Below are 27,296 nucleotides of genomic sequence, written 5' to 3'. Positions count from 1 at the left end.
GAGGACTCTGGTCACCCGATATGCACCACAAGACTGGCAGGATTTTGCCCTTAATACACGAGGCAGATGTTATTATGTAACTGCTCACTAATACATGTTTAATAAGCGATTCTTGGGAGACAAACTGAGTATGAGTTTCACTTTCAAATTAATCTGTCCAAAACAGACTGAGTGGTAAAGACCAAACTAGCTGTCAGTTTGAAAAATAAGGTATCTGGGTACACTTAAGTTACTTCCAAATAATATCAATCATCAACACCTAGTTACCAAAGCAAGTTTATTTGATTACTTATTCCAGACAAATAATGAGGCTCATGTGTACAACTAAGAAATAAGACAATCCAAATAAAAGGCAGGGAAAATTGATATGAACTACACAAACAGCCACCTAGAAAGGTAAAGCAGCTGCATTCATTTTACGTAACACTGTGGAGTGAGTGATGTAGCACCATTTACCTCAAAGACATCCTAAGTACTTTATAAGGTAATTACATGGGTCTTTGCTAAAATGTAGCAATAGCTTAAAAATTATACTAATTTAAATATAAAATTATATCAGAAAAATTATTTCAAAAAAAATAGGAAATTTGGGAAGAATCTGACCTTGTATAATTCTTTTGAAAAAATCCTAAGGAAGTATGTAGTTACCAGTATCGAAACTTGGTTTTCTTCCATCATTTGGGCTATTTATCACTGTCATTATGGCCTAAATTCCAAGCATTGGAAGATTTAATAGGTAGTTATTTATTTGTGCGTGCACTTTTATTTATAAAAAATATTTTTTAAGCCAAAGTTCTATTTACTGGTCTGTTCAGTATGCTCTAGTCTAAACCACAAATGTGGAGGAACAAGAGAACTTTAATGAGATGGAACTCAAACATTTAGGATTTTTAATGATTAACTGTACTTTTCATCATTTCTAATGGTCATTCTAAGCTATTCTACTCTGATCAATCTTAGGTTGAAATTTGCTGAACTAAAGTCTGACCTTGTAGATGAATCTAAATTAACATGAGGACATTTATAAATCCAATAGGAAGCACTCTTTTAAATACTGAAGACATTTCACCTGAAATACATAAAGAAACTTGGGAGAGAAATTTGGTGTTCCAGCATCCTCCATCAGCCCACTTTACTAGTTAAGAACAACAGGACATTTTCAGAACTAGAACACAGAAAAATGTTATGGGGAAAAATTCCCAAGAGTCTGGGATTATTCAATTCTGCACAGCTGTGGTTCCTAACCATCAGCCCATGCCCCCCTCCCCTTTTTAGGGTCCATGAACCATTTTGAGAAGGTGATGAAAGCGATGAATTTCTCCCCCCACCTAGAAAAATCCATAAATGAAAACTATTCATTTGCAAAGGATTCCTTAGGGTCCATGGCACAGAAGTTGGGAATTCTGAGTTCAAAGCTGCGAGAGTGGAAAGCAAGATTAGCCCATTTCAATATTGCCAATCTTCACATAACTACTTCCATGGTAAGGATTTTAATGTTACTAAAATTGCTGCCTTATGACAAAGTTATTCTTATTGTAAGAACCAACACAGTCTTTTAAAATTCATTCTTCTGCCCCGATTTTATAAGGTTTTAAGCCATAAACTCTAATTGTCCCTAAGGGTAAACTAGCAGATAATTGTTTTCCTTTGACATAAACTATTTTTCAGAGCCAGTCACTGAAAAATAAGCAGATTAAAATTTAATACCCTTGTGAAAATGAACATGTGTCTACATAATGAAGAACAGATTATCTGACTTTAGAAATGTATTTCCAGGTGGAGTTTCACACCTGAAATCAAACACATCTACTTAGTCCCTCATAACATAATACCCCCCCCCAACACACACACCTCCCTTTACTTACTTGGAACTAGTACAGTGGAGGTCTCCTACAATAGTAGCAAAATCTACTGAACATTTAACCTGCTGTTTAGAATTTAAAAAACTTCACTTCTGACCAAATCTTAAAAACATCTCATCAACTCCCCAGTCACCAAACAAGCTGAAGAATGCTATCTTTGGGAGGTCCAACTTGAACCACTGACTATGTCTTAACCCCATGTTGAATGGACCCTTAAAAAACAAGAGAAATGACTATACTCTGGTACAAAGGTCAGGCCTACTGCTTTCTTATTAAAGAAAAGCTCCACTGTTCACTCCAAAGAATCTGTTTATATAATACAGGTAAGCATGGATATATAGGGGATTCTTAAAAAGACTTTGAAGACTGATAATAGAGGGGGTGTTGGGTAGACATTAAATACAGAAATGCAAACACATTGCACAAAAATTAATCGAATCCCTTACTGAAGAATTTTCAAAGTTTGAAGTCAGTTGACAGTTATTTTGTCCTTTCAGAATGATTCACTTTTGCTCAAATAGAGTATTTGTGGAACAAACCTGAAAATATTTGAATAAAGGAAAAGGTTCAGCTAAGAGAACAGCTTTGCCAAGGAAGCTACAACTTGGCTGTGGGATTTCATTCTTGACTTTTGCTATAAGAAAAAGTGAATAATGGAACCACCATTACTTTTTCCTTGCTCTTCTGTACTTCTAAGTTGTTTTTCTTTGTATAAGTTAAATACTCTAATTTTCATCGGAGACCTACAGATCATGGAAACAGGGGTAGGAGGAGAAGAATACTGTTCTCTCATAATCAGAATTCAAGTATTTCAATCAGTGGTAAAGGGCTCACAAGAGAAAATGGACTGTTATTACTTCACTGGCTAAAAGGTATCCCTTAAGTCCTATAAAATACACAACCAAGTACTTTCCCTGAACTATTCAAATGTACCATTTTGTGTTTTTCCTACTGGATCTACTAAATGCTGAGTGAAAGCTGAAGAAGATAATATACACCAGCATTCCTGACTGTGTAATCTATATGTTTTCATTTTAAGAATAATTCAAGCATAATCCATATTTAAAAAAATTAGACTAAAGAGAGACATAAAGGTTTTAAAGTTTTCTCTTTGAAAAGATGGTATCTTACAGTACATACAAAAATACTCTGAAAATACATAAGACTTCATTTACAAAACACCGAATCAACATATTACAAGAATTACATGGTTATGATCTTAATAAACTGAGCATGCATTCATGAAACTTAAAAAATATTACGAAATGCATTGAAAAAAGCAGTGTAAAAAAAGACAACTCATATAGTTAAATAAAAATTACAAAGATCCTGAGCCAATTACTGGTTGGTAACAATGTCATTCAAAAATGCCTTTAGGTTTCAATAAATTCTACTGCTTATTTCTGCATGCCTGGTCCGTGAAGAAAATGTCTGAAGTTGTGGGGTAAAGTAATGGTCAGGAATTACCATGCCAATTAAATTTCACACCTCAAAAATACAAATTTGCCATACTTAAAGGTATCTTATTGTTGAGGCTGGAATGAGTTGCTTGGTAAAAAATACCTGTCAGCTAATAAGAATGGCATGAGATAAGATATGTAACAATTTCACCACTCATATACCGACTTGTAGTATCCTGATTCTATTTTGATTCTTAATCAAGATGTATTTTGAAGGCCTCCATGGGAGGCAAAAGATAAAGAGAATTTATGGTGCCCAACTCTGATGTAGTCACTAGACTAATCCTCCCTGGTAACTATGGAACATTTGGACAGAAAGGCACAAAAAAGATTTAAATATTCCATGTGCCAATCTGGAAAAAAATAATTTAAATCAACAGAACAGACAATAAGTACATCTACACAAATGAGGAAAGCAGAAAAGATACCTCACATTCATTTATCTCAGGTTTCACAAAGTGGCTTCAATGCTAAAGTAATGTGTAACATTTGGAAAATTACAAGACAATTTTTTTTTTGTTTTCAAACCTTTTCAATTCTATACAATGATTACAACATAAGACCAAAAAAAAAAAAAAAAGGGAGTTCAGGACTTGTTTTATCAATGTCCAAAGAGCCAAGAACTGGTTCCCATTATCGAGAAACAAGCATCAAAAGTTAAGGCAGTGAAACCTCCAACACAAAGCCATAATATTGTAGATGACAATTTGACAGCAGGTGATCCTCAGAGAAGTGTATGTAGCAATCAATGAGAGGATGCTACAGCATCTGCAGGTCAAAGTGTGAGAGTTCAAAAACCACTTCAAGGTTGCTAGGCCGATGACTGTAACTTTCACCTTATTTTATGTATGACAGCCACTTCTATTTTTAAAACAGTGGCTGCATCTTGTCACTAATGATTGCATATTCACCTAAGTAAGGAGGCACTGCTTTTACCGATTAAGGGTCAGTCGAATGGAATTTTTGATGACACGAATGTTATTTGCTGGAACCGGAGATGATGAATCTGGTAGTTCTTTACTGGGCAGTCTCTATTAGAAAGAAATAGAAATAAAGAAGGAAAAGCAAATATAAGGCCCAAATAGTCAGTAAATCATAAAACTGAGTTTTTTGTTTTTCCAAATTCCTTAAGCTCCTAATACTCAAGTTGTGTGAATATTTTCTCCCAACGTTCATAGGTATTTTTTGATTTGGGGACTTTATAATCAGAGGTGAAAAGCAGTGGGACAGTAAAAGGGTGGAGGTGTGAGGAGTGTGATGTATAGGAAAGAGGACTTTGTTAAATCAATCACTATTTCTGGACTGAGAAATACACACAGACCATAGTCCTCCTCAAAGTCAGGCAATGGTGAACATCAGTAGGAAGAGCTTGGTCACTAAACAGGAAACTACTGGGGTGTAAGGTATAAAATGAGTGTGTTACAGAGGAAACTTTGATATGTGCTTACATCCCTCAATGAGTTTTCTGTAATGTGTTCATGAAGAACGCTGTGAGATACTTAAGTTTTCAGGAAAACTGACTTTGTGGTTAGGCAAGGTAATTTCAATGATGGTGAAATTCAGGGGTATCTATATGAGAGCTTTTGAGAATACTAAAGATTATTGTATCACGAAGGCAGAGTCTAAAACACTGAGAAACAAAGACACCTAAAACACAGACAATTGTGGTGATGAAAGTGTGGGTTAGCTTCTTGTCAAGAGATGAATGCAAGAGTTAGTTCTTCTTGTATGTCATCTTGGCTAAACAAACATCTATATGACAACCATTCATAATAACATAAAAAAAATGTCAGCCCTGGCTGGGGTGGCTCAGTGGACTGAGTGCCAGCCTGTGAACCAAAGGGTTTCCTGGTTTGATTCCCAGTCAGGGCACACGCTGGGGTCCCAGGCCAAGTACCCAGTGGGGGGCGTGTGAGAGGCAACCACACATTGATGTTTCTCTCCCTCTCTTCCCCTCTCTCTAAAAATAAATAAATAAAATCTTTAAAAAAAAATAACATAAAAAATTTCAAACATATAAAAATGAAAAATAGTACAATGAAGACTTAGACATCACAACCAAGACTCAGACATTTACATTCTGCCACATTTGTGTGGTTTATACCCTCACCCTTTATACATGACATATTTTAAGCAAAACCCAGACATGCCATTTCATGCTTTCATCCTTTAATAGCCATTTCAAAGCTTTTCTGTCCATTATAACACCCATATTTTAATGATACAATCCTGTTTTTTGTAATTACCTATGTTAAAAGAAATTTTACAAATTCTACAACTAATAGAAAATATGAGAACACTTTCTATTTTACTTTAGAATGAACAATATATCCTGGGGAACCTGCCAGGGTGACAGGTGGTTGTGATGAGAAGCACTTTATTCTTTAGGTAGGGGAGGGCCTAAAATAAGCCATTTTGTTCTTTGTTCACTGTAAACTCTCAGAGAAGGGCCTTCTCTGATTTATACAAAAGGCAGACTTTTGAGGACCTGCTTATCAGTTTACTGTGCTTAATAATACATTATTAGATTCAATGGCAATTCTTTGAAAGATAATCTTTTAAACCAAGGTTTAGAGGCTCTTTAGCTTACATTGTAAGGTACTTAGTATGTACACTGGTACATCTGGTTCCTTCAAAAATATTAATAAATATGGTTACTAACTAGCAAACCTGAATTTTTATAGTAAGCAAGAGCACACAACAAAAGATATACTATCAAGTGTTGGTAAAAATTTATACTGCTGGGCACCAAACTGCTTCTTTAAAGATGAATATAAAACAAAAGTTGAACATAATCTGAATAAAACATGAAGTCTTAAACTATTCCATCTTTTCTAGACTTTTGAGGCACACATTGTTAGTATTATATTCTTTGTACCCTGTTTGCTATTTCCATTCCTAATTCTCAACAATACTGCTGGTCTTTGGGGATAGGTACAAAATCACCCAATGATAGGCTCTTAATAAGCTTTTTGTTTCTGTACATTAGTTATGCATTTTAACCTATGTATATTACTTATGCGTAAGACCATTACCTTTTTGCGTGATGTATCAATAGTTGGAATAGGCATACATTCTCCCCCAATGGCATCCTGAAAACAGAAGAGTTATATTTAAGGGTACATTTTCTCTCCTATATGCAAATGCTTATTTCTACAGGAAATAACAAAACTCGACAGATCTGATCTGATCCACTTTCAAATATATTACTCTTTCTGATATGATTAATTAAAATTAGTATTTTGAAGCACACTATTAATATATTTACCACTGATTTTCTTTTTCTGTTTTCAGCAGCACGCGATTCCTTAAACTTTGATTCAAGTCGAATAAACTAAAATATAAACATTAAAATGATTGCTATTATTACCTACAAAAAGCACAAAATCTATATAAACTGAGAAACTAGTTAGTTAATGATTAGGCTACCATAAAACCTACTTACAAACAGAGGGGAGGGGGTGGGGGGGACTAGAAGATATTAGCCAAAGAATATATAGGCATATATGCATAGCCTATGGACACAGACAACAATGTAGTAAAGAAAGGGGTTAAAAAAAAACTATTTACAAACATGGGTTGATTACAGATGAGAATTTACATTAGATTGAATTCAGTGACTATCCTTAATTTCTACAGTTTGAGTGATCTTTTGGTTAAGACAACTGAGTTTATAACAAAATAGTTTTATCACCCTCTACTGCAGGCAGAGGAGACAAACACAATAAATATGATTGTTTAGTTATCAATAATGACTTCTGTGTAAGTCAAGGAGAAACTTGTATTTCATTCAAGTTTTCAAACATAGTAATAATCTGAATTTAGGATGAACAATTAGAATTGTTCCTTTAGGGTGAGGGGAAATATTCTTTTTAAATAGTCAAATCCTAATCAAACACTAAGACAGCTACGGAGAATTGCGAGTTTCACTAGTACTTTTTAAAAGTTAACTTTTAAAAACTCGACTACTGAATCACACCTAAAATTTTAACTTTACCTTTTCTATATCTTTCAACCTCTTTGAAGACCCATCTATAGGTGGGGAATGTGATCTCTTGGGTGCAACACTCTTAGCTATATTTGACATTCCATTTAGATGTGGCTGTCCCTGGACAGGGTTGTGGGGTGTTGCGATCCTAGGTATAACATTTCGTCCTACTACAGTAGGAATGGTGCACACAGCAGGCGGTGATACAGCTTTTACTACAGAGTCAACTTCTGAAAAGGAAGAAGATAAGAATTTAGTAATTAAATGTATATGTAGCAGAATCAGTACTAACAAAAGAGGGGATACCTACTTGCACCAATGACTGGAATAGATAGTCCTTGAGCTGGCGGAACACTCAGTGGCTTTTCCACAATTACAGCAGCAGGCTCAGGGTTATTCCTACTAAAAGTGATAAATTATAATTATTACATGACTACAATTTTACTTCTTTAAAACACTTTTAACAGTTAGGATTACTTCTTTCAAGCATTCCTACTTTACTATTTCATTGAAAAAAGATAAAAGGAGAGAAAAGGGGAGAAAAGGGCAGAGGACCCAGTGAGATTTAAGAGAAAAATTTAAGTAGAAAACATGCATTTCTGTGCACTAATCTAATCCTACATATTCATAAACCTATACCATGTCCCGAAGAATTACCAAAAATAGTTCAGTATTTCTAAAATGACTATCAACTGGTAAAATAAAATAATTTAACAATTTCAAAAGGTATAGAAAAATTTATAGTATCCTTAAGTAAAGAAGACTGAAAGGAGAATTTTGAACCCCAGACCTTTCTGTTTCTCCTGAAGGAGAAATATCAGGCTTAGAAGGTTTGTTTGTAGATACTGGGGAATTAAAAGGTGTTCCATTATCAGTATCTCTGGAGCTATCCAAACAGTTGCCATCCAGAGATGATCTTTTGGACTGAGGTCCACTTGAACTTCGATTGACATCAGAAAGACTCTGCTGAAAAGGGGAAAGCTTTTAGGATTTCAAAAAGCAAATGAGAACAATGACTTTTCAATAATCTTTGGTGATTAATGAAGGTGAGCTTATGGTCTTACACTGTCTGTACTGCCCCTTTTTCTTCTCAATAGGTTTGGGAGCTGGAAGAATGTAAATTTGGTCCCAGGAACCATACTGGAAAGTTAAGATTATAAACTTACCTTTTTCTTTTTTTGAAGAATCTCTGCTGGAAGATAGTGATGAAGTTGTTTTTTTTTAACATGAGTCGCTTCAATTTTCATTCCCTCCTTTAGCATGTTTATATTGTTTGCCTGTCTGTACACTGTAACAATGTCAATATGTTAAATGGAAACTTCTTTCTGAATCAAGGGCTCCATTTTCTTTTTTTGAAATGCATACTCCCCATCACTACACAAACACATACATCCCTCTTACAGAATATTTCTAAAACACTTTCACCAGGTCACAGTTCTATTTAAGTACTGTTTTCTCATGTTCAACTCCTAACACTTTCCTATAATCAAATATCATGAACAATATAAATGTATGAAAAAAAAAGGTTTATCCAAATCTTGTTTTCTGCTATTTTTTCAAAAGAAAATCTCTTCTCATAATGATTTGCCCATGTCTAAGCTTATCTTTATACCAAATATCTCAAGATACAATTCAAATTCTCTCCCTCCATGAAGCTTCTTTTACTACATCAATCACAGAATGTCAGCTGTTGGAAACCATCTAGAAAGGACACCCTTATTGTACAAGAGGGGAAAGGAGGCTCAACAGCCCTGGACACCTTTGCCAGGACTGGAATATATATATATACAGCTCTAGATTTTCCATCCTAGTCCTTTTCATACCTTGTAAGAAAATCAGTTATATTAACTACTGTGTAAATTATTTAATGTATGTTAATTGTGAATATCCATTTAGATTATAAGCTTACTGAGACTGGTGTGGAAGAAGGGTTAGTAACTACTGTGAAACGTGGTAAATTACTTGTCTCTTGGGGTCTTAGTATCTCTACCTGGAGAACATTTAGTAAATTTAGAATAAAGTTTCCCAACCTCCTATTTTTTGAAATTGAGGTCAAATTATAATGGAAAAAATTCTATGTTTCATTCCAGATCGCTGATAAAAGAATCACTAGGAGTGCTCATTCAACTTTAGATTTTCTGGCTCCACTCCTAGAATGTGATTCAGTAGTACTAAGGTGATACACAAGAATCTGCACTTTCATGAGAAATGTGAGGACTAGTTCAAAAGAATCTAGAAATCTCAGATGAGTCAAACCAAACATTAAGAGTATGAATGCACACTATTCCAGATTAAGATAACAAATACATTAAGATACCCCAGAAAGGTGTTTTTAGGGAGCTAAATGTGAAAGACATTCTTTTCACTGAGTCTAAACATTCAGCAAGCCTGTACTGACTGGTATTTATTCCATGTTAATAAAAAAAGGTAAAAAACAGCCCAAGCTGGTGTAGCTCAGTGGATTGAGCACAGAACTGTGAGGCAAGGGGTCACCAGTTCAATTTCCGGTCAGGGCACATGCCTGGGTTGATGGTCAGGTCCCCTGTCAGGAGAGGGAGGGGGACCTGAGAGGCAACCACACACTGATGTTTCTCCCCTTCTCTTTTTCCCTCCCTTTCCTTCTCTTTAAAAATAAGTAAAATATATTTTTTTAAATATATATATTTTATTTTTATGACTGTGATTTATACCTGGCTGTGCACACTAAGAATTACCTGTAGGGTTTCTCTAGTCTTTCTTTTTGTTTTAGAACAGACAATACAGTCACACAGTACAAAACTCAAACGGTTCAAAAGTACCTGGTAAAGCCTCCTCACACCTGTTCCTTGACCCAGAAGCAACCAATTCTGCCAGTTTTTTTCTTTTAAACTATATATCCTTTCGGAAACACATGAGGTATGTCTGGAGAAAGTCCACACAAACAAAAAGAGTTTGTGTGACAAGGATGTAACCTGGCAGTTAAGGAGAGTGGACTGGAATGTGCATGTGTGAACAATGATGATTTCACTGTACTAACCAGGGGGGGGGGGGGGGAGACACCAGTGAGTGAACACGTGTACTGTGTGGCTGTTGCATTCAAAGGAGAAATAGCCCAACGAATCTGTATCAAATTTTGCATTAAGCTTAAACATTCCTCCATGTAAACTATTCCAATGATTCAGAAGGCTGCAGCTATGGGCAACTGGTGATTGGCAGCTTTGTCACAACTCATGTATCATGTCTTGTGCAGGATTTTTCGTGAAACATAAAATCACTCAACTGAACTGAACTGACTCAGCTCCCTACAGCCTGGATTTGGCACCCTGTGACTTCTAGCTTTTCCAAAAACTAAAATCACCTTTGAAAGGGATGGGATTTCAGACCATCAATGAGATTTAGGAAAATATTACAGGGCAGTTAATGACGACTGGGAAAACTGTGTGAGATCCTACAGTGCATACTTTGAAGGAGACTGAGGTATCATTGTCCCGTGTACGATGTTTCCTGTATCTTGTGTCTTCTTTAATAATGTCTCTATTTTTCATCTTATGTGGCTGGATACCTTCTGTACAGACCTTGCTTATAAGTTTGCTACTTATAAGCAAACATGGATATATTTTTTACTTATGTAAATACGAGAGCACTATATGCACTGCTCTGCAATATTTCCCCCTAAATATATCATAGAAATTGTCTCATTATGCCTTTAATAGCAGCAGAGACTTTCATAATATGGATGTACCATATTTACTTAACCAATTATAGAACTTTAAAAATATAACCAGACAGATCGTAGGCAGAGAATACTGCATTACAGCCAAGGTTGAGGACCATAGGCTCTATGATGACAAGGTCTTACCTGTATCAGTAAATGACTGTATATCATATGTCAAGTCTATGTTAACACTTTCTGCATTTTCTACTCTTCGAAAAATTATTCCAAGGAACCACATTGATACGTAATTATTGCTATAAAATAAAATTTAAGAATTTCCATTAATTTTTTACAATTTTACAGATGCTATTTGGTAATTAAAACTTGGTCTTTATGGAAGCATAAACACAAATTTCAATGGTTTGGCCAAATTTCTTAAAACTGACACCAAGAACACTGGTAAGTTATACTGTGTTGCTATAAAGACAATTAAATGGTTTTGAAAATGACTTACTGAATATATATTTAAAGATGCTCCAAATACTCTAATGGAGTTTTTTTCTGGGGTCTGTGAGCTACCAACATAGCATGCACTTTGTTTTAATGCGTGACTACTCAAATACATAATGTATCACCCCCCATCAATGCCTATTAAACAACAGTCTCACAACTGATCTTGAACAATGCGTATGTCAGATAACATTATTTAAGAAATATAATATTAAAAAGTAATTAACTCACTCTTTATAATGTTCCTTATTTCCTGGGAATGACTGGGGATTTACATGGGCAAGAGTAATAAATTCATTCCGTTCCAAGTTTCCAACAAGTACACGGATTTTAGATTCTACCAATCCGACCCTAAAATAAAATAGACAAGACTTTTCCATATTAAATTTGGAAGCTATATACAAGTAAACCAAATAGCATATCAGCTATGATGCTTTACATATTTATTAAAAATTCAGTCCAATATATTTAGTAACTCTTTAAAATATCACTCAAGTAAATTACTAGTTAGTGAATCTCCCCCTCTGAAAAAGAGCTGACCTATTTAATGCATCCCTGATCTAAAAATAGCTGCCTGTAAAGACCATAAAATAGTCATAATTTGAACATGGTTCATCTGTCTCTAAATCTTTTTCCACTTTCAAATTTTATGTTTGAAAATTGGCTAAGATATGTTTAAATAATGTGACTCCAAAAGCTAACAACTGGCACTTAATTTATGAAATACACATGCTCTTATTTTCACAAAATGATAATAGATATTGCATTTAAAAAGTCACTAAAATCAGATTAGATACTACTAAAATATCGAAAGTTTCATCAGACTTCTGCAACTTTTCCATCTCACTTAAGAAATGAGACTGCTGTCAGCTATCATACTAATGATTTTATGAATTAGAAAGAATAGCTACAAGAACATTTTTACATTTTTTAAACACTAGTAAAAGCTTACACATTTTAATTGTGTGTGCTTCAAGAGCAGATATACAAACACTGAATTATTCTTCAGAGTAATCTAAACAAGAGACTGGCAAACTTTTTCTGTTTAAGGGTGAGATAATAAATGTTTTAGGCCCTCTGGGCCATTCTGTTTCTGCTGCAACTGTATGATTTCGCCTTGTAGCAGGAAAGCAGCCATAGACAATATATAAATCAGTGGGTGTGACTATGTTCCCATAAAACTGTATTTATAAAAAAGAGATGGCAAGCTGAATTTGGCCCAGACCATAGTTTTCTGACCCCTGATCTAGACAAATGAAACACTCTGTTCTAATGAAAGGTTTCAGGGTCCCTTTAATTATCAATGAAATAAGCATTAAACCATTGAAGCAAAAGACCGTACAGTTCTGTTCTTCTTTTCCAGCAGTCATACTTAAGGTAAGCACAATTCTCTCTGGCGGCCTAACAGCCTTTGCCTGATGGGGCTATGGATGTCAATACACTAGAGGGAATGGAAATATATTTACATGCACTAGAGAGAATGCATTGCTCCTTGACTAAAATATCTCCTCTCTGTTAACAGAAGCTTAACATTATGAATGGCACTGCATGCCATTATGTCCTAAATTAAAAGAATACATAAGCCCTGGCTGGTATGGCTCAGTGGATTAAGCATTGGCCCAAGAACCAAAAGGTTGCCTGTTCGATTATCTGCCAAGGCACATGCCTGGGTTGTGGGTCAGGTCCCCAGTTGGGGGAGTATGCGAAAGGCAACCAATCAATTGATGATTCTCTATCACAGTGATGTATCCCCCCTCCCATCTCAAAATGAATAAATAAGATGACAAAAAGGCATCATTAAGAAAATCAATTGCTGGGGAAAAAACCTGACTTTGAGAAGTGACAAAAGGCTAAGATCTGTTCACATATTATTTTGTGTCACTTTGATTCTGAAACATTAATTTGATGGCATTTCTTAAGACACTAATGCTCCATGGTCATGCACAATAGTAATCAATAAGAGTTAATAACTTTGAAAATAGAGAAAGTGTTTTATAAATGAATGGTAAAGCACCATTTAAATGTTATCAGTATATAGCTTGAAATATAAGTCTTACCACTCCAGATGGTTTTCTTCTGTTGATGCACTGGCAGTCAATACTATATAATGTCTATGAAGAATTTTCAGCAACAATCAGGAAAAAAAGGCATCAATATTGTTAGTATCTGCTTTTCTATCATTAAATTTTCCTTCTCTCCCCCAATGAACAAAAGCACTAATGCAAGCACACAGTTTATAAAAATCAAAACATTCTCTGAATTTTACAAAATTAATTCCAGACGCTGCAATTAAAAATTATTCACTAAAAACAAAACCCAAAAAACCATTATTAACACTGGGTCATTTACTACTATGATACAGACACTATGTCATCACATAGGACTTCTGTTAACCTATTCTCTACCTTATTTGAAATATAAGTGACAGCTCTCACCTATCACATAGTAACTTTCTAAGTTTAATATTTTTCTTTATACACACACACACACAAAATGAAAAATTTGAAATACCTATATTTTTGAAAAAAATTTGGTGGCTCAAGTAGTTTGGACCAATCTGATTTTCCTTGAAGAATTTCACCTGTGACTGCGAGACCTAAGTTTAAAATGAGAGAGACAGAGAGACTGATTTTGAACACTGACCATCATATTATTAGCTACTGTAATACTGTATTACCCTACCCCCAAACCTTTTACCCCAACAAATTCTTCAGTGAAAGAAATATACATTTATTATGTTTTTTCTTAGAACACAAGTATCAATTTCAACCAGCTTGGGCTGGCTCCATTTTTGGCCTTAATATTATCATATATTCTGGAAAACCAATTACTGAAAAAATACACACACATTTGAAAGAATTTTCAGAAATAATAGGCATAACTGCAATATAGAATTACACTGCTGTCAACCAAAAATAGGGGAATATGTAAAGGGCAATAGAGCCAACAGGTTTACCTTGTTTAAATTCTTCTACCATTACTGTGCGAGTTGATGTGGACACATTATACGTAGAATTCTGTTGTGGGTAGGCAGGGGTGATTATGGGCATGAGATGATACCTATCTGATGGATTTACCTGTGAAATTAAAAGCAAAATAAATGATCTATTCTCCTACTTCATTTCACCCAAAGTCTGAAGAGTATGAAATATAAATTTGATACTACCTCTCCCCATTTCTAAGAAGTACATTTCCACTCCCCAACTACCTTTATTTCTGAAGTCAGATGTGACTGACAGTCAAAGGAAACTCTGCAGAAGTTAATTTTTCCCCTGAAAAGCTGTTAAACTGATGGTGCATCTTATAAACAATGGTCTTTTAGAACAAGGATATAGTATCATAGCAGCAAAAAGGTCCAATGGTTCTCCATACTCTTTCTGCACCTATTCAATGGACGATTCCCCTGTATTACTCAGGGAAACGAGCACCTACTCTAAAAGCAAATTAAAATGCAAGGCAAGTGAGAGTTATGCTATCTAGGAATAATGAATCTGCTTTAAATTGCACTGCAAAGCATATCTTTCATACACTTTAGTACTTTAAAACTATTTGTAAGACAGTTTTTAACAATAGATTATGACATTTTGGGTGCTACATTCACTCATCTAGTTTTATATGGGTGATTTTTAACGACATAACATTTGGATTAGCACTGGAGAAATACATCATCTGCACCAAAAAACACAGCAGAGGCAGGAAAGAACTACAGTTAAACAGAAGATGAGCACACAAGAGGAATTATCATTAGACTGTAATTCAGAGAATTGCCCTTTTCATAAAAGATTTAATGAAAATTTATAGTAAGTCACATACCCGAGGATCCCAAACAGGCAAATTCAAATTGCTTTCTTCTGGTTGCTTCAGCAGCACAGGATTTGGCCATTCCCTAACATGAATAAGAAAATTAACTCACATAGGACCTTACTTCAGCAACTACACAAAATGTTAAAATCATTAGACTTTGTTCCAACTTTCAAACAGCAAATGTTTGGGGTATTTGCTATTTAAAAAAAATGAGAAAGGAAAGAAAGTAACAAAGATAAAGGCTGCTTATTTTAAAGCAGTGTTCTCTCAGAGGGCAAATATTGTTTTGCCAATTAGCTGCATCTAATGCAAGACTGAATTTTTCCCTTCCTTTTCATTTACTTTCATGGATTTACTCTGATAATAACAGCAACACCTAAGATTTACTGAAAACACTCCTAAAAAAAGACAGGCAGTAGATAGGATTATCATCTCCATTTTATATATGAGATCTTAAACCACCTCAGCATAGCTACTAATTGGCTAGTATTGTGACCACTCTCAAGCTAAAGGTGCACATTCACAGACTGCCGGAAAGCGCCATCTGGTGTCATCATTGTCTCAAATTTGATATTTAAAAAAAATTTCTTTAGGATTATTTATTTATTTATTTTTAGAGAGAAGGAAAAGGAGGGAGAGAGGGCAGTTGCCTCTTGCTCGCCTCCAAATGGGGACCTGGCCCTCAACCCAGGCATGTGCTCTGACTGAGAGTTGAATTTGTGACCTTTCGGTTCACAGGCCAACACTCAATCCACTGAGCTACACCAACCAGGGCTTAAACTTCTAATTTTAAAAAGGAGTAAGACAACAGAAAAAGTCTATGCATAGCTTTAAAATTTCCAAACAAATTTACATATAGGCAGAGGTTAATAAATAGTGAAAGTATGCATATGAATACTTACCACTTGGAAAAAACTAAAAAGAACTTATGAACTAAAGTAGAAGCTGCTGCATTTGGATATAATTGGCAAGTTCTTGCAACCAGCATTGCCCAAGAGACACCGCCAAGGAATCCAAGCATGTTGGAATAAATACCACGTCCTAAAAAATTAATATATTTGTTAACTATTGTTAAGACCCACTCTCCATGCCATTCAATCATAAAGAACAGAATTACTTCCTTCTTAAGACTGCTGATTAAATTACTTTCCCCTATGGAAACATTAAAATCAACGAGCAGACCTTCAGGCTAGGCCCACAGTCTTATTAGTAAACCAGAAGCTGCTCACCCCCTCCCCTGCCACCACTCTTTTCTCCAATACAGACACTCCCTGTTCCGTGTCAGTTCTGACTGCCCAACTGGGCTCCTCCAGCATAACACTGATTTTTTTCAGTATTTATGGTTGGGAAAGAAATGAAAACAAGAAGGCAAGAAAGATATCTGAAGGGTTTAAGCAGGAAAGAATAACCATTTCATTAGTAGTCATATTCACGGGCATTTTAAAATCAAGTATAAAGTTGGGGACTATAGTACTTTGTATAATTTGGATCTTCTCCATAAAGTACAGCACACTATTGATACTACTCATTTCTTGTATCACTGTTTCTTATGCCAGCCTACAAAAATGCATTATCTGTTTCATAAAATCTAAGATTCTTTCAATTACATAATATAGCATGATTTTATATTCCATTAACCAAAAGAAAAATACAAAATATCAATTTCAGATGTTAAATGTGAAAAATATGCATCTAAGAATTAACAAAACATGGTATTTAATTTAATTTAGCAAATGACAAATTGTGATTATCTTTTCAATGCAAATTACTTTACCCCGACTATACAACTAAGCCAACGGACAACTTCTGCTTACTTAAGGTCTTTTTAGATGTGCAGTATCTAGTACAATGGTAGCCACAAGTTACATATGGTTTGGGGTTTTTTGGGGGGGGGTAACAGCTTTTACTGAGAAATCATTTACACACCATAAGATTAATCCATTTCAAGTATAAAATTCAATGGCTTTTAATTGTGCAACCATTATTACAATCAATTCTGGTATATTTTCATTATCCCCAAAAGAAACCTTTGACAGTCACAGCCCTCTTATACTGCTCGCCCCCCCACCCCCGCAACCCACGGACTCCTCCCAAACCTAAGCAACATGTAATCTACTTTCTGTCTCTATAGATTTGCCTATTTTGGACATTTCATATAAGTGAAATTGTACAAAATGCGTCTTTTATAAATGGCTGCTTTCATTCAACATCATGGTTTCAATGTTCATATATGGTGTAACATATATCAATACTTCATTCCCTTTTTATTGCCTAATAATACTTCATATTATGAATATACCACTTTTGGTTCATCTGTTTATCCATTTATGAACATAGGGTTATTCCTACTTTTAGACTATCATGAATAATGCTGCTAGGAACATTTGTGTTTAAGTTTTTGTGTGAACATATCTTTTTATTTCTCTTAGGTGTTAATTCTAAATTTATATTAATTAAAATTAAATAAAATTAAAAAATTTAGTCCCTCACTTGCATGTTTCAAGGGTAGTCACATGGTTACTGCATTGGAGAGCACAGATAGGAAACATTTCCATCATCACAGAAAGTTTTACTGGAGAGCACTGTTTATGTAAAACCTGGTGCCAGAAGTACAGTAGTACTTAAATAATGCAAATAAGTAGTTACAAATAATACAAATGTGCTGTGTCAGCTCAGGACTGGGCTATCAACCATGCCTATACATACAAACTAGTGTAGTTCCTTCTAGATTTTACTAGAAGAGTATTATAATGTAAAAACGAGTTAAAACTATCACTGGACACTCTTCATGTAATAAATTTACTAAATATCTACTGTAAGCTTTGCTGGTGATGGGGAGACAAAGATAAGCAAGATGGTCCTGCCCTTAGAGAGCTCAAAGGGGCGGGTTGCACTCTCCAAGTCCTACCTCATTCTGACTACCTCGCTGAAATCTAAGATGGAAAAGTTAGGGGCTTTTCAGTTTTTTACCCAAGGGAGAAGGAGGTAAAGCCACACATTATAGCGCCATAACCATTGCACCTGAAAAAGAAACAGCTTCTCCAAATCTTATTGGACCTCAATCCCCCAGTATCAATATACTCAGGGGTTTTCATTTATGCGTCTATCATAAGCAACTGAAAATTATGATTTTATCATTCAAACATAAAAGAGTTGGGGTACTTACTTTTTGCCCATAATTTGACTGCTCTTAGAGTGAGTCTAAAAGTTTCTTTATTTGGCACTAAATGCAAAATTTCATCAGTAACTCTACAGCCTGAAAAAGATAAAACATTTATTTTTTATTATGCAACAAAAACAGTTTAAATGTCTTTCTAACCTCCAGACTCTCAAATGCTAAAAATATCAAAGATAATAAAATGTCAGGGTTTGTTTTGTCTTCAAAATTTAGCAATTGTATATGAAAAATCACTTTGCTTTTAAAGAATTCTAAAGTATGTCCAACACTAAAATAAGAGATGGGTCTCTCTTTCAGATTTCTTCCACAAACTTCACTGTTAATCAAATGACCCCAAGTTATAAAAGTGTTATTGCTTTAATGAAAATCTTATCCATAAACACTGTGGTTTACTTTGCACTCTGGAAGTACAAAACACAATGATTCCAGTTAAACAACAAGTACTATAAACCAGTAATTCACCAAGTACAATTAGTGGACCCCTGGGAATCTGTTAGGTCAAACCTACCAGGTTGGCCAAAAGGTTAATTCAGTTTTTTCCCCCCCATAAAATAAAAGACACACTTTTCATTTTCACCAATAACTTTTTTGACTTGGACATTTTGAGTATGTCAGCTATCTCCCAAGTGGTAGAATGTTGACTGTTCTCAAGTAATATCAAGATTTGATCATTATCAACTTCAGCTTATCCACCCAACCACAGAGCATCATCCAGCAAGAAATGTCCAGCACAAAACTTTGCAAAACACATCTGACATGTTCAATCAGTCACAGCACCTTCTCCATACACCACACAAATCCTTATTTGCATTTCAGTTGTTTTAACCTTTCTTGAAATAAAGCATAATGCCAGAAATGTTTCAGTTTCTTCCATCTTCAATACTAAAATGGATACACAAAAATTCACCAATTTTGGTAATTTTTTCCCTTAAATGCACACTAATATGACAGTTGTCACAATACAGTCTAACAAAATTGTTTTGAATGAAGTTAAAGACAACCAGAGCCATCTTACAGAAAAACAAAACAAAAACCGAACGAACTTTTTGGCCAGCCCCATATTTTTATAATTACATTAAGGCTTTCTTTGCCTGTTTCACTGTGTTAACATTTGCACTAAAGTCTTCTTTTGTGTCTTTTTTCACTTAGCATAATGTTTGTGAATTTCATCTGTGAACTTCATAAACATTTGTATGAAATGATCTGTATAAATCATTTCATACAAATGATTCCACATATTGTATGAAATCATTTATATGAAATGTCCAGAAAAGGCAAATCTATAGAAATAGAAAGCATTTTAGTGGTTGTCTGAGACTGGGGTTTGAGAAGGGGAATGACTACAAATAGGTATGAAGGATCTTTTGAGAAGGATGAAAATGTTCTAAAATTGAACTGTCATGTACAACTCTGAGTATACTAAAGACTACTAAATCACAGGTGGAAAACACAAGGCCTGGGGACCAAATCCAGCCCTCTACCTTGTTTTATCTGGCCCTCTACCTTGTTTCTACCCAGCGGCAGCACCAAGCTCCTTGCCCCTAGTTAAGTAGTTACATAATCCTAAAATTACATTTGGCCCTTTGAAAGCAACTGTGAGGCTGATGTGGCCCCTTGTGAAAATGAGTTTGACATCCCTGTGAAATTGTACACCTAAAAATGATAAATTTTATAGTACATAATTAGACCTCAATAAACCTATAGAAAAGAAAAAAAAACTGTCACTGGTCAAGTTTTAGTGTAGTATCAAAGAATATTCACAGTTACCTGAAAAATCTATTAAAATACTACTCCATATTTCAATTATATATCTTTAAGAGGCCTGATTCTCTTTCTGTGCTTCAATCAAAACAAAATATTGTAAGAAACTGACTGTAAAGGCAGATATGAAAATCTAGCTGTCTTCTATTAAGTCAAATATCAAAAAATTTGCAAAACTGCAAAAAAGCCATTGCTCATACAAAAATGTATTTATATTTACTTATAATGGATTTACTATTGTTATTTTAAAATGAACTAATACTAATAAAGACTTTTAAATTTTCTCAGTTTTTATTTCTGACATAGTAAATACTGAGCATGTTAAATGGTCAACATTAGATATAACCCATGTAAAAAGATCTTTGGGGTCCTCAATAAAATTTTAGAGTGTAAAGGAGTCCTGAGATCAACATGTTTGAGAACCACTACTACAAACACAAACAATATTCAAACAAATTTCTTTCAAAGATGCTTAAATGTGATCAGATTACTTATATAAAGAAAATGACATCATTTTTAAACTGAGTTAGTTCAATCTCTTACAAAGTTCATTAAAATTCTGCTAAAAGATCTCTATTTGTTAAACTTCTTCAGGCAGGTTGTGCAGATGTCTTTTTAGAAGCTTACCATTTAGGCTGCGAATACACCTTATATCAAGGCTTCTCAGTCGAGAGTCGTCTCTTAGATCTAAATTATCTGATATGGTTTGTATTGCCAGTCTTGCAAAGACTAGATCGATCTTTGGAAAGATGCAAAAAGAACAGAAAAATATTAATTTTTTTCTTCTAGTCCATTCTCCTCCCTCCCCACTTCAAAAATGTAAAAAGTTGTAATTACTAGTTTTGGAATTTTTACCCAAACTCCAAAAGGCCTATGTAGGAATCTCACATGGGAACTCAAATAGTTTTGTGAGGGCAATTAAATTTTCAAATTAAGAGAAAGTATTTTAATTTGAACATATATGCTAAGCATTAACAAAAATAATTAAAAACCTAATGAGTGAATTTCTTGGTCAGGGGTGTCAAACTCATTTTCACCAGGGGCCACATTAGCCTCGTGGCTGCCTTCAAAGGTCAGAAATAATTTTAGGACTGTATAAATAACTACTCCTTTATTGTTGAGGAGCTGGAATTACAATCGGTCCTTTGAAGGTAAACCACAAGGCTGATGTGGTCCCCAGGGAAAACGAGTTTGATATCCTTGTTCTAGATAAAGATGGCAGATCCAACACACATTTATATTCACTCCCTCTTGGCCCCTCTAAAATACCAGCATTTTTTTTTGTTTTTGTTTAGTTTTATTTTGTTTCTAAAGACATAATCCACTAGGACAAAGAAAAATACAATACAAAAGCAAACATTATGAAAGCTGGAAACTAGATGGGCAAGCAGTAACAGACTCAGCAGATCTAAAAAAGCGAAGGTAAAAAAAATTGTAACCAGGAAATAAGGACAGAAAGCTGTAAATAAATACACAAATAAATAAAAAATATTTAGAGAATAAAAAAGTATTCTTAGAAATTAAATATATGATAGCAGAAATGGAAAACAAAATATAAAGTTTAGAAGATGAAAAAATCACAAAAAACAGACGTGACCAGTAAACAGAAGAGAAAAAAATAATAAAAAGTGTGTGTGGGGGGGTGGCCATTCTAGAGGTCCAGCATGCAAATATTAGGAGCTCCAGAAAGGAGAAAGGAAATGAAGGCAGGAAATCCAACAAAAGTCAATACAAAGTCCCAAGAACTGAAGAAAAGGAGTTCCTAAGTTGAAAGAGGACTATTGAATACCTAGCATATTTGACTGAAAAGACACAGACTAATGTGTATTACCATGAATTTTACAACTGTGAAGACTAGGGAAAAAAATCATATTAATGTCTACAAAGACAAAACATACAAAGGATGAGGAATCAAAATGGCATCACACTTCTCAACACAGCATGAGAGCTAGAAGACAACAAAGCAAGACCTTCGAAATTCCAAGAACTATCATTTTCCATGTGGGACACCATACTCAGCCAGTTTGGCTTGAGGGGATGAAGACATTTTTAAACAAACATGCAAGATCTCAAAAACATGTGCTCTTTCTCAGGAAGCTAGTGGATAAGTGCCACTAAAATGAGAGTCAATAAAGTAAACTCTAGAGAGAGGCTAAAGGAAATTCCAGGATGATAGTAAAAAAGTAAATAAAAATAAAAAGACATCAGGATGACAGCTGTATAATAGCATGTTAGTCATTGAGAATATTCAGTGTGGATTGCAGTAGGTAAGAAGACTAAGTATTTTTTTTAGGATGATTACAGAAAACCTGAGAAACCTAAATCTATTTAAAGGAGATTTGGATAACTAAGGACAGGGCGGTTCTGAATTAGTCCTAAATTTAAAGCCCAAGCAAACAAATTACAGAGCAATTAATTCCCCCACAAAAACAAAATCCCACACAGAAAAAAATGGTAAACTAGACACTTAGTGCTCAGTTTTGAACATTGTTTATAAGATCCTAATAATGTAAATACTAAATACTGTTCCCAGCAAAATTTTAACTACGTTAGGAGATTATGAGAATGAGAAGAATGGGGTAGGAATGGAAGTCAGTTCATTTTCCATGAGAAGTCAACAGATACAGGGGAGAGGAAAGGGAGGGGCTATTTAAAAGCTATTTGATTCTTTAAAATAATTAAGCCTGATTAAAAAAAACGAAAAAAAAATCACTTATGAGTTAAGTAGTTCAACTGCAAAGCCAGAAAAATATGAAGAACACTTACTTCAATTCCATCAAATTCAAATTTTATAACAGGTACAAAGGCATCTTCTACAGCCTAAAAAAGAAGGAAACAATTATCTATCTATAAGGTATAATCCCTTCTTGCCAATAATATAAATACCTTTGCACCCAAACTGCTTTTTAACTAAACAAAAAAAGTGATAATGTTCTTAGCCTCACATTCTAGGTGAGTACTTCTATGTTTGTGACTGTGTTAAGATATACAAAATGTCTATGACAGTTGTTATGTAACTTATTCTCTTCCTAAAAATACACATGTAAACTGGCAGGCAGAACTGCTATCACCTGAATACTTACTATTTGTCGAGATTAAATTGAAAACTGATAATCTACAAAGAGCACTACTGTCAGAAATTAAAATACAATCAGAACTTAGAATGAACTATACAGAAATAAGTCAGTATAATTTGGATTTAGTAGAAATGTCTTTCTGTGACTTCCTTAATCCCTCAACCTCGCAAATTTTTATTTTCCATTCCCAGACACCCAAATAACAAAGATCCTTTGAATTTCATCTGATCCTAGCACCTCAGATTGTATTAAAAGTATTCATTCAGTTAGTTCTCCAGTCTCTCCTTCCCATAAACTGTCTTGTTCACCATTGTTATTTGTGGGACTAAGGCCAGTATCTGATGAATCAATGGTGCTGAAATTTTATTTGCTGAATGAATGGCTAGATATACACATAAAAAGAGTTACTATTCAATACTAACTGAACTTATGTGTAAATTATCTCATCAATCCTCAAAAGACCTTATAAAAATGTTATCCCGTCTCCATTTTGCAAGTAAGCAAATAGGCTCAGATATAATAGGTAACTTGACCAAAAATCTAAAAGCTAATAATGTGGTATATTTTTAGATTCAAATCCAGATATGCAACAACTATAAACCCCCTGTTCTCAATCATTCTATATTACTTTAACAAGATACAGCAACTTCTTAAGAAATACCTCAACAATCATTAAGCCCTAGCTTTTATAGCTATTTGTTAACAAGTTCAAAATATTCATTACCAGAGGATACTTACTCTTAAATTTCTAATGCCATCTTGATGCTTCAATTTTTCAAAAAAAGACTGAAAAAAATCAGATCTCTCCACATGTCTTGGAGCTACACAAAGTGCATCAATGTCAGCTCCTACAAATGAAAGTATTTCTTATCAGGAAGAGTGTATTATGTATTATATTTTTGTTAAGTACACGCAAACATATGTACAACATAGTATGTAATGAATATAGAAAGATGTTAACAATAACTAGCTCTCAGTTGTGGGATAAGGGGAATTTTTTCTTCTGTAATTTTAAATTATGAACAAATAAGAGTTTGTTATTAAAAGTTCTTACCAGTAGAACATAGAAAAGCAGTTACCTTTGGTGTGTACTCCAAGCCTGTAGGAACCAAATGTGAAAATTTTACCACCAACAGTAGCCACAACAGAAGGCGGGAGATTCTAAAATAAAATTAAACAAAAGCCATTCAATTGTTCAAATTACTTAGCAAGAAATTGGCTAAATACTACAGATATATGTTATATTTGTCAACTTTGTTGAGATTTGTAAAAATTTAGAGCTCTTTTGGTTGCAGCCTAAAGTACTGAGGGTATCTATAGAGGGAAGACAAAACAAATTCATGTCCACTACACATGCACTCATCTCTATCTTAAGGAAAACAATTTTTATCACTTTACCCTACTTGTCCCCTCTTAGTAGCCTGTTTTGGGCTCCAACACTCTCAAGGCACAAGAACTTTACCAAACACAAGGGCTTTGGGCTCTCTACGTCATCATACTCTTGACTAATCCCATCTGCCCTTTGGTTTTTGTGACAGATATACTTAACTTCTCAATTCTAGCTCAGCAACCTTTCTGCAAAGAAAGGTCATCTTGACATATTTCCTTATGAGAGCTAATATAACAACTTTAACATACTTTTGATTGTACTATAATACTACTGTTCACCTCTCTCTAGAGCCAATTCTAACTGTCCATCAGGTATTTTCACTTGGATATTCTTGATCCAATTCAACATCTTTCCCTAAAACAAGCAAAAAATTCTATGATAAACCAAGTATACCTCCTGATTTCTTTATTTCTGTTCCTCATTTCCCTTTCTGCCCATACCTACAGTCATTATTCTTCTTGGCTTACAATTCTTAGTTTGTATCTCTTATGTCATCTCCCTTCTATTCAATTATCATACCAATTCTAGGCTAGCTAATAGTATCATAAAACTATCCTCCTCTTGCCCTCAGTCTTTATTTTCTCTTACTCTATTTTGTATAAAATTCACTGATCAATGTTCTTAAATTACTCTATTATAACACTTCTACTCAAAACTTGCCAATGCGGTCTTCCCTGACTACTGAGGTAAGGGTCCTTGGATCCTAAGGATTTCCACACTGTGCTCCTATGGATCTTTCTTGCCTTGTCTCCTGATCTTTTCTTCTGAAGCTCCAACTGTTAATATATCACATAATCTGGTTGCCTTGCCATTGCATTTGCTGTTTCCCCTGTCTTGAATGCTTGCCCATGCTTTCTGGATCTCTTAATACCATCTATTTTTCAAAGTTCTCTTTAAGTTCCACCTCTTTTATGAAGCCTTCTCTAATTATCTTCCCTTCCATAATGAGCTCTTTATTTCCCCTCAGTGCTCCTCTATTGTTGTCTTTATACCTATTTTATACTATATTCACCTTTCTTTTTCTATGTGTAAGTACTATATCCTCAACTATATTTAAATTCCTTGGAAGGTGAGAACTATGTTTCCAACTTCTCTTATTCCCCAGAATGCCCAGTGCTGTTCTGAATAATAATATTCTCCATTTAACTTGAATAAAAATATACGTACAATACAACAGTTTATTTCCTCTTCTTAATGAATATTAATGTTTCAAGAGTTATCACAAATAATTTTCTAGCCAGAAAAGAGTCAGTAAGTTCATTGATGATTAAGGTGAATCAAAAGGATAGAGAAGCCAGGACCTTTTAGTTTACCTTCCTCCTTCATATCTTCCTACTTTGAATATGATTCTTGTATGATTTATGAGAAAGTCACACACCAAATTACAGAATAAAATAGTTTTGTCACAAACATTTTTAACTAAAATGATTTGATTTGTGACACATGGAACAGACTGACAGCTGTCAGGGGAGAAGGGGGGAGGCCCAGATGATGAAAGATGAAGGCATTAGCCAAAAAACACACATGCATAACTCATAGACACAGACAAGTGTGCTGACAGCCAGAGGAAAAGTGGGGGTGGTGGGTGAAAGTGAGCAAAGGAGTGGAGGAAATGAGGAAATCTGTAATAGTGTCAACAACAACAAAAAATACTACTTGGCCATAAAAAAAGGAAACTTTTACTCTTAGTGACAGCATGGATGGACCTGAAGAACATTGCGCTAAGTGAAATAAGCCAGTCAGAGAAGACAAATACCATATGATTCTACTCATATATGGAACAAACTGAAAAAGCAAAATAGAGACAGACCCACAGATACAGAACAGGATGATGACTCTGGTTGGGGGGAGGAGTAAGGGGTGGAGGGATCGAGCTAAAAAGAAAAAAACTCATGAACATGGACAACAGTGTGGTGATTGTAGGGGATGGGAGAAGAGGGATGTAAGTGGGATAAATGGTAATGGAAAAAAATACAAAAAGGGTAAAAAAAGAAAGATAGCTTGTAGATGATTGAATACACATGCATGAATTCGGGAAGCAATCAGGTTTAAAGATCTTGTTTTGGGCCCTGGCTACTGTGGCTCAGTGGACTGAGTCCTGGCTTGTGAACCAAAGGGTCATCAGTTCAACTCCCAGTCAGGGCACATGCTTGGGTTGCACTCCAGGACCCCAGTTGGGGGTGCACAAGAAGCAACCACACACTGATGTTTCTTTCTCTCTCTTTGGAAATAAATAAAATAAAAGATACTGTTTTGGAGACCATCAACACTGAAATAATAAGAGGTGATATACATAAGAGACAGCCTAGGATAAAAACCCAGGGGAGTAGGGTCACTTAAAATACAGAAAAAGGGAGAAAAGATCATGAAGGAGATTGAGTAGAAACATTAAGGAATAAGATGGAAAACCAGGAGAATGCAATAGAAGCCAATGGGAGAGAAGGCGGCATCACTAGAATCAAATATGAAAAGAGCTAGTCAGAAAAAGATGAACAAGTGACATCAAACAAACAAAAGACTACAGGTCATTGGAAGTCTCTTCTGTGGACTTGTTACACTCATTAAATGAAATAATAAATATTTAACTCTATTGTTCAAAATACAGGTTTACTCCTCATTTCCCTACATATTT

The 27,296-nt window shown here is 34.7% G+C and overlaps 1 protein-coding gene and 1 long non-coding RNA gene across 7 annotated transcripts in view; one reads left to right on the top strand and one right to left on the bottom strand.

The window, feature by feature from the left end:
* Window positions 1–8,491, top strand: part of LOC118988404 (uncharacterized) — an 80,873-nt gene extending 72,382 nt beyond the window's left edge. Inside the window, exon 3 of the long non-coding RNA XR_005066760.1 lies at window positions 8,408–8,491. This is a non-coding gene — a long non-coding RNA (uncharacterized LOC118988404). The remainder of the gene's footprint in view (window positions 1–8,407) is intronic.
* PAPOLG (poly(A) polymerase gamma) overlaps window positions 268–27,296 on the bottom strand; it is a 32,852-nt gene continuing 5,823 nt past the window's right edge. For 2 of the 6 annotated variants that reach the window (XM_037047976.1, XM_037047982.1), the window contains 19 exons: window positions 24,354–24,435; window positions 24,013–24,122; window positions 22,964–23,017; window positions 20,825–20,936; window positions 18,425–18,514; window positions 16,161–16,299; window positions 15,268–15,340; window positions 14,411–14,531; window positions 13,966–14,050; window positions 13,512–13,565; window positions 11,686–11,805; window positions 11,149–11,258; window positions 8,477–8,598; window positions 8,101–8,276; window positions 7,621–7,712; window positions 7,320–7,540; window positions 6,591–6,656; window positions 6,358–6,414; window positions 268–4,353 (listed from right to left, as the gene is read on the bottom strand). In XM_037047976.1, coding sequence (XP_036903871.1) covers window positions 4,255–4,353; window positions 6,358–6,414; window positions 6,591–6,656; window positions 7,320–7,540; window positions 7,621–7,712; window positions 8,101–8,276; window positions 8,477–8,598; window positions 11,149–11,258; window positions 11,686–11,805; window positions 13,512–13,565; window positions 13,966–14,050; window positions 14,411–14,531; window positions 15,268–15,340; window positions 16,161–16,299; window positions 18,425–18,514; window positions 20,825–20,936; window positions 22,964–23,017; window positions 24,013–24,122; window positions 24,354–24,435 — 1,983 coding nt within the window. In that variant the 3' untranslated portion in view covers window positions 268–4,254. The remainder of the gene's footprint in view (window positions 4,354–6,357; window positions 6,415–6,590; window positions 6,657–7,319; window positions 7,541–7,620; window positions 7,713–8,100; window positions 8,277–8,476; window positions 8,599–11,148; window positions 11,259–11,685; window positions 11,806–13,511; window positions 13,566–13,965; window positions 14,051–14,410; window positions 14,532–15,267; window positions 15,341–16,160; window positions 16,300–18,424; window positions 18,515–20,824; window positions 20,937–22,963; window positions 23,018–24,012; window positions 24,123–24,353; window positions 24,436–27,296) is intronic. The other 4 variants (XM_037047978.1, XM_037047979.1, XM_037047980.1 and 1 more) reach the window with 4 other exon arrangements.

Source organism: Sturnira hondurensis, unplaced genomic scaffold (genome assembly GCF_014824575.4).
Source record: "Sturnira hondurensis isolate 20B ecotype Veracruz unplaced genomic scaffold, ASM1482457v3 Scaffold0006413, whole genome shotgun sequence".
In the NCBI taxonomy this organism is placed as follows: Eukaryota; Metazoa; Chordata; class Mammalia; order Chiroptera; family Phyllostomidae; genus Sturnira; species Sturnira hondurensis.
This window is presented reverse-complemented; position numbering and strand designations above follow the sequence as displayed.